Here is a 13,096-nt window from a genome sequence, read left to right as displayed (position 1 = left end):
AATTGAGCTGGTGTAAGGGACCAGAATGGCAAATGTGCTGCTGAGCACTGCTGAAACTCTGAAGACATCACTGATGTCATCTTAAAAACTTTGCTGCTCAAAAAACATGGATGACAAGAACAGTGTTACTAACAAAACTCAATAGAAAAGAAGGGGAGAAAAGCTTAAATTCAAATACAAAATTCCTCTGATGTGTAAAGTGCTTTCTAATGCACTTATTCCAGACTGACATTACTGCTTGGAAGCAATGTTTGTTACTTCTGGTTTCTAGATCTGAGCAGAAAGAGAAATACTGTGTGTGCTGCAAATGAAACATTGCTTTATTTTCGGCACGTTAGTCACTGAGATGCAACGTGTTTTAATACAATTCTGCCTAGCAACATGTTGAGAACTTACTGTCCACATGAGAGTCTGGCAACATAATAAGGAAGAAATCATCATCTTTTAGCTATACCTATGTATGGGAATGTTAGCATAAGTTGGTTTGCTTTGACTAGTTTACTAAAAATAACATTTTTTTCCCAGAGAAAAGTTCAGCTTCTGGATTAGTCAAAGGGATAAAAATGTGCTGGTAGTACCAAGAGCAATTGCAAGAGAAGTTTTACAAGCAGTTGTTATCATGATGCATTTCTATAACAGAATGTTATGCAGGACAGGTACTGTAACTACAGCTCACATATATGTATCCATTTGATTTTTCCATAAAATGAAGAGATTATGAAAGCCCGGTGTCAAGTTTTAGTAACAGCTCTGTGAGCCATAAGACTGAAGGAAATAATTTAGCATAAATTATTTGTTGCATTAAAGATGACTGCAAACACAGCAGAGTTAAATTTTACATGTGCTTTCAAGAGCAACCAGGCACCTCAATTGTCCTTTTCCTTTTCTGCTACCCCCCACAATTCATTTTTGCTATTACTACCTATATTCTTGGAGTTTGTGTAAAGAATTCATATGGGTCACATAAATTTTTCTGCTGTTTTCAGGTACATAAGCGTTTGAGACATAATGGTCTCAAAGGGACCATCTGAAGGAATAAGTATTTGCTGATGACAAAGCTAGTGATAGCAGTAAGAATTCTTTTTTCAAAACTTCTTATCAACAGATCTCAGCGTTCTACGGGGAATGTCTTTGTAAGAATGTGGCACCAGTGCAATTTGCATTTTGTGGGATTTCACCATTTTCTTCAAAGGATGTTACATTGCTTAGGAGATCTAATTAAAATTGTCTTACTAGTTAATCAAAACTTTCTTTGCTGAAATTTCAACTAATTCTTTCTCACTTTGTCACTTCTGGCTAATGAGAACAATTCTCTTCTTCTGTACAGTGCTAGAAAGAAAGCTGTAACATTTCTCAGCTGCGGAAAACCCCCTACTATCTCTAATTGCAGACCTAGACAAATTATCACAACAGTTAATTACTGAATTCTCCACAACTGAATTGCACTTCCTATTGAGGAACCTCTGAGTGTCTGGAAAATGTTTGCATGCTTCATGTAAATTACCTGACATGCCATGGGTGACGGTGAGCCTGTGAAGGATGATCAGAACCATAACTGCTGATAGTCCCTTTTCCTTAACACAAAACCGTCCTACCAAGGTGTGTAGCTTCAGGGCTTACTAAACAGAGAATTTTAAGGAAACCAGTATATTTTAGTTCTTTAAAATCTAAATCCAAGACAAGGCACTGAATCTATCTCACTGGTGATGTTGATATAGGATTGAATGTTGAAATATGTATAGCTTTTTATTTATTCTACAGCCTCACATATGTTCATACTACAGGTCAATTGCAAAGAAAGATGAAAATGGGGGAGTCTGAACAGAGAGCCTATGCTCCTATAAAAGGCCTGGAATTCTTTCTTTCCTGTATTTTTTTAGAACAGTTAAGATAGAAAGGTGTCCCTATATGAAGTGCTCCTGGACTTCTTGAAAGACTTAGTGGTTTATCTTTCAGGTAGAATCAGGCCTTGAGGAGTCTGATTTACAAATCCCAATTGACTGAGAATGAAGGAACTATAATCAAGTGACTATAATCAAGTGTTATTTAACTGGTTTTCCTTTCCTTGATCTGAGCCTAGGATAACTTAATTCCTGTCACTTCCTCCCGTTTCATATCCCTCATTCTTTCATCAAAAACAACATCAGCATAAAATTATGCCACCAAGAAATGCTCTTCATGCTATAACACTGGAAAAAAAAAATGACACAAGGAAACGATCATTAAGTCTACATTTCTGCTGTTTAACTTCTAAAATAGTCAATCTTCCCTTTTGTTAATTATAAGGAGATAGAGCTGGCAGTCACTGTTATTTCCTGTAATAACTATTTTGTCTGTTTCCTTTAATTTCCTCAATTCAGTTTTCTAAATTTTGCCCAGAATAATACCTTATAAAGCACATTAATGAAATGCCTCATTAGCTGCTTTGTTTTGTTACTTCTGCCTTGGAAATGCCACTAAGAATTCTAAGTACAGAAAGAGCACTAGACCAGTAATTGTGAAAGACTGAAACATTTTGCATGTAGGCACTCTAAGAATTTAGCTCTGAAACTGTAACCTCTTCTTGTGACCATAACTGTTAAGTTAGCAGCACTTGGTCAGAAAATGACATCAGCTGTTTGTTTTTCCGCTGAATTAAAGCATTTTTAGATTCGTTTAAAATACACACGTGAAAACAACATGTCAATAGTACTCAGGAATACAGTTTTAGCTGACTAAACCTCAGAATTGTAGTTTAGAATAACCACAATGACCTTATTTTCTTTTAAAAAAGCACGCTTTCTCATTTACCAAAACTTGCAAAGCATGGGTAGTTTTAACCTTTTTTTAATTCAACTTTTCAATGCCCTGTAATAAACTTGACACTAAAAGCACTGTGAAGACATGCAGTGCTTTAAGTATGTTTCTCTAAATAGAGATTATGTTGAACAAATAGATATGGAAATATAATATTCTCCCACCTTCTAAATCATTAAGGTACAGAAAATATTCACTGTTAGATTTCATGTGTTTTTCTTCTTCATCTTGAGAGGACTTTCATTACCAGATGAGAGGCTTGGATTCTTGGTTGGATTATCACATTGTCTTTTTACAAAATAGTCTGTCTTTAGATAACAGGACATAATATAACATAAATCTTTTGTCAACCTCTAATTATGTACTTACAAAGATTTCAAGAGCAATCCTTTTTCTTGGAATCTGACCAATTATTTCAACAAACTTAGCAGTTGTAGAGATGTATAAGACATTTTAAGAATAAAAACAATCTCTTACTTGGTCCTCAAAGGAGATTGCCTGGGCAACATCTCTGGGAAATCCATCAATCACTATCCCCTCTTCATCAGGGATCTGCATTAATCTCTGCTTTATCTCAGTTATGGTTGTTTCCTTTCACAGAGAAAATAAGTTAGTTATTTAATATCGTAACGGAAGTTTTCTTGATGGTGCACATTACTACAGGATGTATTAACCCTTGAAAGTAAATATCAACATAGGAAACACTGTACCTGAGGAGCCAGTTCTCCAGTAGTAATGATTTTGGCAATTAGGCTCCATTTTCTATTGCTGCTTGTGCTGTGGATTTTCTTCCTTAACAATTCACCAACTGATATGTAGTTAAATCCATAACGTTCTGCTATTTTCAGACTCTGTGTCCCTTTACCACTTCCCGGGCCACCTAGTGTGAATCATAAACAAAACATTAAATTAACCTTTCATCAGAAGTACCCAATCACAGGTGAAATCTTTGCTATTGGCACCAATTTTCCAAGCATTATTTGAGTAAATCTTGCAGTGGCATGACCTGTTACCAACCATGTGTTTCATCTACTGATCATAAGCATAACAGTTTGTAAAGTGAAATTTTAAAAAAGAATACAAATCCACTTGCAAAATAAAACTAAGTCCTCTTTGACGTTGACCTCATTCTAAAGCCATTCCTGGAATGGAGCTTTTCATGATCCACAGCAGAGGAGCAGACAAATGAACTATTCCTTTCTTAAACTCTATGAATCCAGAGATAGAGCCAGATAGTCTGAAGTGTGTTCATGTCAGAAAGAATCATACTTGGTTAAATAAGCCAATTAAATCAAGGAACTAGTCATGAAATGGAACTAATAAAATCTGCTTCTAAATATGCTTGCAAGAGCTTCTGAGGTTTCCTTATTTTAAAATAAAAAAAAATATAAAATAATCATCTGAGATGTTTCCATAGTGATTTGGTATAAGGACTTTTATTGAACCATGCAATACCAGCTTTTGGTATTGATGCTTGAAGCATCTGACAGAGAAGAAATTAGGTTCAGCTTGCTAGACAACTTGAAGAATAAAGAGACCCTTCAATATATACATCCCAGGCTGAAAGGGTATCAAAATCACTGAAAACAGCTACATTACATAGCAGGGAAAGCTGCAGGGAAGGTGAGCTGGACAGCAGCAGCAAGAATGCATGTAAAACAATCAGAACATGTCTGAACTAAAAGGATACATTATGATGTGATGAGCAGAGAATCTGGAATCCGATATTTAAAACTAAGAAATAGTTTTCATAAAAAATAATACTTGTCTGTAGAAAAATGTATCATACTGAAGAGTATTACAAAGCAAACCAAAACCAAATGTTTTTGATAATAATTACCAGTCCTAAGTAGCTGTAGTTTGGGGGATTCTTTGTGAGAACACTGTTTAATTTCAACAGAAAAAGAATCAAGATTTATTAAAAATATACATTTTTTATGAATTTAAAAAATACAGCAATGCAAAGAAAGTAAATCTGAATACGCTGAACTTCTTGTTAGTAATAATGTAACTGTTTTTATATTATCTGCATTATTACCATAAGTAGCTTTTAAGCATTTTTATAATCAATACAGCTCTGGTTGCAGGGTAATCTTTACAGTATTTGTACACATATGCTTAGGGCACTCTCTGTAACCAGGCTCCAAGCTGCACCCCAATATCACTGTCACACAGCTTTCAGTGTCACCAGCAGTCACTTGGAGCTCTCTTTGCCCCAATGCTGTGATGCTGATGCTGCCCTTTGGAACAAAGACCAGGAGCTATTTCAAGAGTGCACAGAGAATTGTGCCTGTTGTTATCATGTTCCCATACCCTGCCCACAGTTTAGTTATGCCCCTGGAGGAAAAAAATGGTTTTATCATTATCCAGTTAGTTTAAATAATGTTTCTACAAGCATTTATCTGTAACATCCAACTGGACAACACAGCTACAGATGTTCATAAAACACACATGTAAAAAAATGAAAGAAAATCTGTATCTTATACAGCAAGATCACAACTGAAAAATCTTTTAATCTCATTCAGTTCACTTGGTTTTTCTGTTGTAAAAAGACGTAAGTTTCTCTCTTCTTTCAACAGACTACAGCTACTTAGGTTCTACAGCTATTCTTCCATTTCAGTAATTCCAGGTGATCTAGATGGGCTTAGTTTTTCAGCTTAGACTCTTTCATAGACAGCTTAGCTATCTATCCTCCTTGTTACAATAAAGAACGTTCCCCTTCTGTAGGTACACAAGCATCTGATACAGCAGGCATCATCTTCTCCACTGAAGTGGCTGTAAAGTACTTCTGCTCCAGTTCCCCCTGCTCCCTTTCATGCTTAGCCTTCCCCATGAAAAATGCATTTCACTGAACCTTACAAGTTTGAAACAGACTATGTTGCACCCAGCAACAATAAAAATGCAAACCATAGGTAATGCGCAGAAAATTTAAAAATTGGAAACAAGGAAAATAGTGCTCGTGTTCCAAACACAGATACAAAAAGTGGCAGAAAACCAGAACTGATATCTGATAAAACATCAGTCTGTAATACTATAAAATAGCTGAAAAAAACGTGTTTGAAGCAAGTAGATAGACTTCACACTTCTGTTAGGGAGAGCTTTGCTTTGCCAGTAAAGAGAAACCAAAAAACAAAACAAAACAAAACAAAACAAAACAAAAAGTGTAGCTCAGCATTTGTGTTCTTTCAATCTGAATTGCAATCAGAAGACAGCTAATAAAGTGTTTGGTTTAATATTCATAAACTTCCAACACATCTTGTTTTTATCAATCCAAACACATAATCCAAATCAATCCAAACACATAATATCAAGATGGTTTTATCTCTTTAGAATCTGGGGTGAAACATTCAGGTAACAAAATAAGGGAAAAGGGCTAAGACAAAATTACTTTCCACAGAAGATCATAATTTATCATACTATGTATCCATTCCTAATTCTTTGATAAATCCCACTGACAAACTGTTCCCAAGAAATAAAAATCAAATCCCTTTTGTTTTTTGTTCTTTTTACTTATTCTGAGATAGGTTACTCAAGGAAAGTATGATTATTTTACATATTTCTAGAAGATGTCTAGACTAGGGAAAGCTTGTTGCATCTAAAATTATGTTTCCTAACAGGTTTCAAGTAAAGATTTGTGTGCCCAAAAAGTGTTATTAAAGCAATTGTTTTAATCTAATTTTGTTCATTATTTCAATTTTGCATATATTGTTGTAAATTCAGAATTAATTAAACTAATAATAAAATTTCTGAAAATACTTCTTACTTTAAAATCTGACTGTGGACTAAATTTGACAAATCAATAGGCAGCTGCCTGCTGACAGCATTTTATTTGATCTAGCCCTTACACTTTGATCTCAAAAGAAAGGTGTATTCTTTTAATATTAAGTAACATATTGAAGAAAATGCAGCTTAAAAACATACTCAACTAAGGTGCTAATGACACCAGATAATTAATATTTTAAGATCTCTAAATTCAAGCTATATTAACAGTAAAAATTTGTTTTTTAAAAGTATATTAGGAAGAAGATTTTTAAACACAATCCCATTTACTTGTGTTATAATGCCTTACAAACTTAATCTTTCCCTTGATTCAGATGAGTGCCCTCCTGGCTGGTTCCATCTGATTTTTCTAAAATCCAGTCATATGCTCACTATGTACCTTTATAGCTTTATCTTTCACCAGTTTCTTCTGCAAACTCAGAAAAAGAACAAAGCCCCCACCTTTACAAGTGAGTTCTCTTCAGGCCTGGAGCTACCTGGTTCATTATAAGGATGATAGATTTCATACAGCAAAGAAGTTGTAAAAACCTTTATGGAAGCATTAAAAAGATCTTGGGCTAATGCATTAATAAAGAAAAGTTCACTGAATATGTGAAGGAGAAGACAGGTCTTTAACTTCATTTCTGTCCCTAACAGTGACTGGGACCAGCACCACCTGAACAAGGCAGGATGATTAGTTATCTCTAATTAGACAGAAATACATTACTTCAGTGATTTTTTTTTTTTTTTTTGTTGGCATTATATGCAAACTGAAAATATGCAACACATTTTTTGTGTGCAATATCTCTTGAAATGAACACTATAGTTTTGGGGGTTTTTCTCTTTTATTCAGTTAGTCTTTCCAACATGTGTTTTTGTGTGCTTTCTCAATAGAAAGTTGAATTTGGGAGAAATTGTCTTGATACTGTACAAAAATGGACAATAGCTGCTAAGCTACATAGAGTATTGTGCTTCTATCAGATCACACTGTAATAGATTCAGAGAAACTCAGTGGGAATATAAACCTGAAATAGCCTTTGTGGAATGTTTACAACGTTCCCAACGTTCCCTATAAAAATGGGAGAAAAGAAAAGCTCTGTAAAATCCATGGTCTGTTCACTGCATGCTGGTGTTCAAGGATTGCACTTCAAATACACCCGCACTCAGTTCCAGAGGTGAAAGCCAATCTCTCTTTATCTCACTTAAATCAAACCTTCATTCATCACTCTACTGCAATTGAGCTACCTAGATTTCAATGCATTAAGAGCCTTCTGTGGTCATTGAAAAGGAGCCAGTTATTCTTTATCAAAAGGAAGGGTAGCTAATTAATTAAGATGAAAGAAAGGTATGTGTTATTTCTCCACCTAATTGCAATCTTCACATTTCAGCAATATATAGTGAGATTTGTACATTGAAATCTGTAATCCTGAAACGAAAGATTAAGAATTGCTTTGGCATACCACAGATACTTAAAAAAATGCCTGGTCTCCTGTTTCCAATCTATTCCAATATCTTGTTTCTGAGAGCTGCTGGATGCAGAGCCTAGAGGACATGCTGTTCCTAGAGTTTCCCCTCTGTAGTACAGAGAAGACATTTCTGTTCCCTTTTATTATACTACATATATTCTCTGTTATGGAAGCAGTATTTCTCTTTATTATGAATAAAGCTTTACACACTAAAAATGTAATTCTCCATCACCGGGCACCTGTGCTGTCATTCTTTCAGCCATCCAGAGAATCAGATAATTAGGCCTGGTGATAACATTTCTAAAGACAATTACCTAGCTGATAAGGAAACTGATGCAAAGAACTTAAATTCATGAACAGAAAAAAATAATGATTTACACTTAACCTGCAGCTAATTTTTAATAACCTATGCTTGTCTGAGGCTGGAAAGTATGAGCTGCTTAGAAAGAACACTAAACAACTCACAAGAGAGAACTTTGGGAGAGAGCACAATTAACTAATGTGAACTGAGTGCTCACTCTCTGTGAAGCTGAAACAGGATTAATTTGCTAAATAAATGGACCTGAGGATTAATTTACCAATGCAATGAACTAGTGACATTGTCACTCCAACTGGACATACCAATCATTTGACAATGGTCTAAGTATATATATCACCTTTTTGAGCTGGCTTGCACAATATTTTAAAATAACCCATTTTCGTGAACAGCTTTGAGTATATCTGAGTGTCTTAGTTCAATCCCAAGCTTGTTTTGGAAGAGCACTTTGATTCACATGGTGCTGCTGCCTTGATGCATGAACCAGGTTTAGATAAGATGAAATCAAACTGGCAGATGTGCTCATAAGCAAATCATGAGCTCTCCAGCTGCTAAGAGGCATCCAGTTTACAGAGCACGAGTGCAGGTGCTTGCTGCGACCCCTAAAATTCTTACAGTTGGAATGCCATGTCCAGCACTAACAATTTCACACTCTTAATTGGCCAACACTACTTGCTACGGCAGATGGAAAAAATGTATTTAAATTCATATAAGCATTCAATGTATTTGCAGTACAAATCAAAAGGCAAAGCAGCAGTGACAAAATCTTGTCAAAATCACTGCCTTCATACCTATGACAAGGATAATTTTTGGTCGAGGTCTTGCAGGGTCAAACACATCGTACTCCTCAATTAGCTCAGCAGTTTCAGAAAGGTCAGTGTCACTTTCTATGGAAAACTGTTGGATGGGAGGCAGTCGGTCGTAGCGTCGGTAGGGGAAGTTAGAGTTATCAGGCATCACTGTAAAATAGTAAGATAAACTGGGAATTGTGGAAATAAGCAGAAAACTCAAAATCTGTTCTGTACACAGATTTAAATAAGTATCATACATAAAGTATAAATATCTCATAATTTTACATTGTGTTTGCTGTTGCTATATTAAATATTTTTGGCCTCTAATTAACCAATTTATTAAATCACAACCACCCAGAGTCAGTTTTCTCTGGTGTATGTTTTCAAGCACATCAGGTTTTCTATGAACATCTCCCGTAGCACCCAGAGTTTAGCAGGGGCCTCCGAGAAGAACACCTTTATATTGTGCAGATAGTGATATGTGTTGTACACAGAGACAGAGACAGTATTCTTGCTGATTTTCTTCATGAAATGTTGGATGGCAAGGAAAAATAACTATGGCAACTGAAAGACGAACTACTGATTCTTTGTTAACATTACAAATAAAATAATTACAGGTATTGGTATGACATCTGCTTAGATTTTATGAGATGCACTTTTTTCTAAGAGTTTATATTTTATTTAGTAAATTAGCATATGGCTCCAATGTAAACTAGAAAAACACGTAATGCAACTGCACTGAAGTTGGTGTGTATGTCATCCATAAGGACCAACTGAAAACACAAGCCAAGTTCACTGTGTCATATCTGCCCCATCTTTGCAAATGTTTTCGGTAGGATACAAGAAATCCCTCCACTGATGCGTTAAACATTTACTCAGCAAACATCCATCATTTGGCTGGAAAGTGCTCACAATTTCCTCTCCTGCCTAGCATCCGTTACGGCAAGAGAAAAACAAGTGCCAAAAACGAAGGAAACAGAATTCTTGAATCCTTTGCCTACAGATAATCAGAATGAGGCTTAATCGGCTATAGAAGTAGAGATAAAATAATTCAGTAGTGGATGTAAAACCACACACAGTTGAAGAAATAGAATAATTTTAAAATTTAATACATTACCATTCCTGAAAAAAGACCTCCGGGATTGTCCTCCATTGAGTGGAGGCAGGGTCTTCTTTTCTGGGCTGACAAAAGTGTCCCATTTCACTTTTTCTGGCCCTCCAAGCTCTTTTACTTTCTGCAAACAGCTTTCCAAATATTCAATTGGGTCATCGGGTTTGTAACACATTAATCCATTCAACAGACTCTGAAATGTAAGATCAGAAATACAGACTATAATAACAGATGCCAGGGAAAACCAAGCACCTTTACTTTGTCTTTTACTCTGCACACAGAAACACCACATCCCTTAATATTCAGACTCTCTCTTGCAATTCAATGCGTAAAAGTGAGGCCTGCAAAAAATCAAATTATTTTGGTTTGCCAATGTCATAAAAATTACTAGGAAAGGAAGCTCATGGCTATGTCTTTATAGTGTCTATTTGCACCAAAATAAAACCCAAAAATACCAAAATATCCCTCTATATTTTTCTTAGAACTGTCACTGGCAAGTGTACACAGAGCAAAGTGCAAGCTAGAGAGCCCCAAAATTTACATATCCTTTGTAGTCTTTGACATAACTAAAATGTATCTTTTCCTTCAAGCCATTAGAAATCTCCTTTCTACAGTATTAATTCTTCACTCATTGTACCCATGAGCATTGGGCGGGGGGGGGGGGGGGTGAAAGAAAGACTGCGAGGTCCTCTTCTGACACATTTCCTTGGTAAAGTGATACATACATAAGTCATCATCTCACCTCTGCACGAGACTGCTGCATCCAACCTTCCCTTAACAATGCATGTCTTTCAGGATGATTTCTGTTCTTTTTGCTTTTCCTAATTTTTGTGCGAATAAACTTGAGGGTCATAGTTGGTAATTATAGTAAACATAAATAGCTCCAATTCAGGATTTCATCAGTTGTTATCTACAGTTTATACTGTAATTGGTATTTACACACATTTGAGCTTATAAGATACAATTTCTATGTATTTGTGCCCTTACTATAGGTCTTAACTGATCACAGCAACTAACAGTGTATTTTTGCAGAAGATATTCACCCATTTTTTAAAATTACTAGCTCAAGCTTTGAGCCTCAACAGAAAACCAGTTTTGTCTGCATCTGTTGTTAAACCATCCACATTCTGTGTAATTAAAACATTAGCATTAGCCGTGTCCTGCAATTTTCAAATATATAGGAAAACGTATAGCTTCAGCACAGACAAGGGAAAATACATATGTGTGTATGTTATGTACGGATGACAGGATGTCTGATCCGGGAGGGAAAAAAATCCACATTGCAGAGAGAAGTAATTATCGGCCATTAGCAGCAGGTAACTTGTGGGGAGCTAAACAACACCTCACAAAACATTTGCGGCTCTTTTGTTCCCCCCGACCGATGAAAGATGCCCCCCGCCCGCATTCCTCGGCGCTCCTTTGCCCCGCGGACACCCAAGTTCTCTCCCCGCCGGTGGCGGAGGGCGGGCGGCCGCGGCGGGCGGAGGGGCGCGGCCGCGGGGGCTCCGCAGGGGGCGGCGGGCAGCGCTGCCCCGGCCCCGCGCCGCCAGCGCCCACCCGGCCGGGCTGGCGGCCGGCGCTCCGCGGCGCCGCTGCCCGCTCAAGCTACGCGAGCCTCCGGCTGCTCCGTCCTTCCAGCCACCTTCAGCCCTGCCCGCCGCGGGGTCCCAGCGCGGAGCATCCCCCGACGGGGCGGAAAACGCCTCCCCCCTGCGCCTCGCCTACCTCGAAAAGCTGCGGGATCTCCCTGCGGGCCAGATACTCCTTCGCCTCGCCGGCGCTCATTCCGCCAGCCGGGGCCGGGGGCGCCGGCGGGGCGGGTGGGCAGCCCGAGCCCCGCGCTCGGCTCGGCGCGGCGGTGCAATGCGGGAGCCTCGGCGAGGCTTCCGCAGGCGGAGGGAGGCAGGAGGGAGGCAGCCGCCCGCCTCCCCGTGCCCGCTGCTCGGAGGGAGCGAGAGAGAGCACGTTTCCCCCGGCGGGGAGCGAGAGCGTGCGCAGGCTGCCGGGGAAAGTTTCGGGGGGTGCCTGCGGTGAGGCGCCGAGCGGAGGCGGTGAGGGGCTGTGCCTGGCGCCGAGCCGCGGGCAGGCTGCCCCGGCAGCGAGCGGACCCGCTCAGCCCCCGGCTGCGCGGGGAGCGGCGGCGGGAAGGGCTGGGCACCGGGGGAGCGCAGGGGTGCTGGACGCTGTAACGCGGTCCCTGCCCTTGGCACGGTGCTCCGGCGTCTCGGGGAGCGAGACGTTTCATACACTTTGGGCTGGCAAAAAGCCACGAACTACGATCAGTCATGAGCATCTGTGATCGGCGAGTCACAGGAAGAGATCTGAAATGATCTCTGGTCTAGCCTTCTGCTCAAGGCAAGGACAGCTCTTGAGGTCAGACCAGGTTGCCCAGGGCTTTAATCAGTCTCATCTTGCAAAACCTTCCAAGGGTGGCAACTGCAGAGCCTTTCTGGGCAACCCATGCTTGTCTGGCCGCGACATGAAGAAGGGTTTTCTCCTATTCAGTTATCACCTCCCATGTCTCATTTTGCTCCTTGCCCACCATTGTGAAGAACCCAGCCCTGTATTCATGATGGTCTCCTGTCCAGCCTTGGAGAGCTGCTATTATGTACCTATAAGCCTGCCACAAGGCTGAACAAGCCCAGCTCCCTCTGCTCATCTTCAAGAACAAGTGCTCTCCATCCCTTAACCATCTTTGTGGCTGTCCACTCAACTCAGAATCACAGAATATATCGAGTCCAACTTGTAAGTGAATGGCCCGTACAGGGATCAAATTCACTCCAGTTTGTTAACACCTCTCTTCTACTGGTGAGCCCAAAACCAGGTGCATTATTCTAGATGTACTCTGGGAAGTGTT

The 13,096-nt window shown here is 39.1% G+C and overlaps 1 protein-coding gene across 1 annotated transcript in view; it reads right to left on the bottom strand.

Moving 5' to 3' along the window:
* AK5 (adenylate kinase 5) overlaps positions 1–12,315 on the bottom strand; it is an 82,884-nt gene extending 70,569 nt beyond the window's left edge. The window contains exons 1-5 of the mRNA XM_059854057.1: positions 11,965–12,315; positions 10,246–10,432; positions 9,129–9,296; positions 3,507–3,676; positions 3,274–3,387 (exon numbers count right to left, since the gene is read on the bottom strand). Of these exons, the coding sequence (XP_059710040.1) occupies positions 3,274–3,387; positions 3,507–3,676; positions 9,129–9,296; positions 10,246–10,432; positions 11,965–12,024 (699 nt within the window). The 5' untranslated portion in view covers positions 12,025–12,315. The remainder of the gene's footprint in view (positions 1–3,273; positions 3,388–3,506; positions 3,677–9,128; positions 9,297–10,245; positions 10,433–11,964) is intronic.
* Between the last annotated feature and the right edge of the window lie 781 nt (positions 12,316–13,096).

Source organism: Haemorhous mexicanus, chromosome 9 (genome assembly GCF_027477595.1).
Source record: "Haemorhous mexicanus isolate bHaeMex1 chromosome 9, bHaeMex1.pri, whole genome shotgun sequence".
NCBI classification, from domain to species: Eukaryota; Metazoa; Chordata; class Aves; order Passeriformes; family Fringillidae; genus Haemorhous; species Haemorhous mexicanus.
The sequence above is the reverse complement of the archived record's forward strand: the minus strand, read 5'-3'. Positions and strand labels throughout refer to the sequence as shown.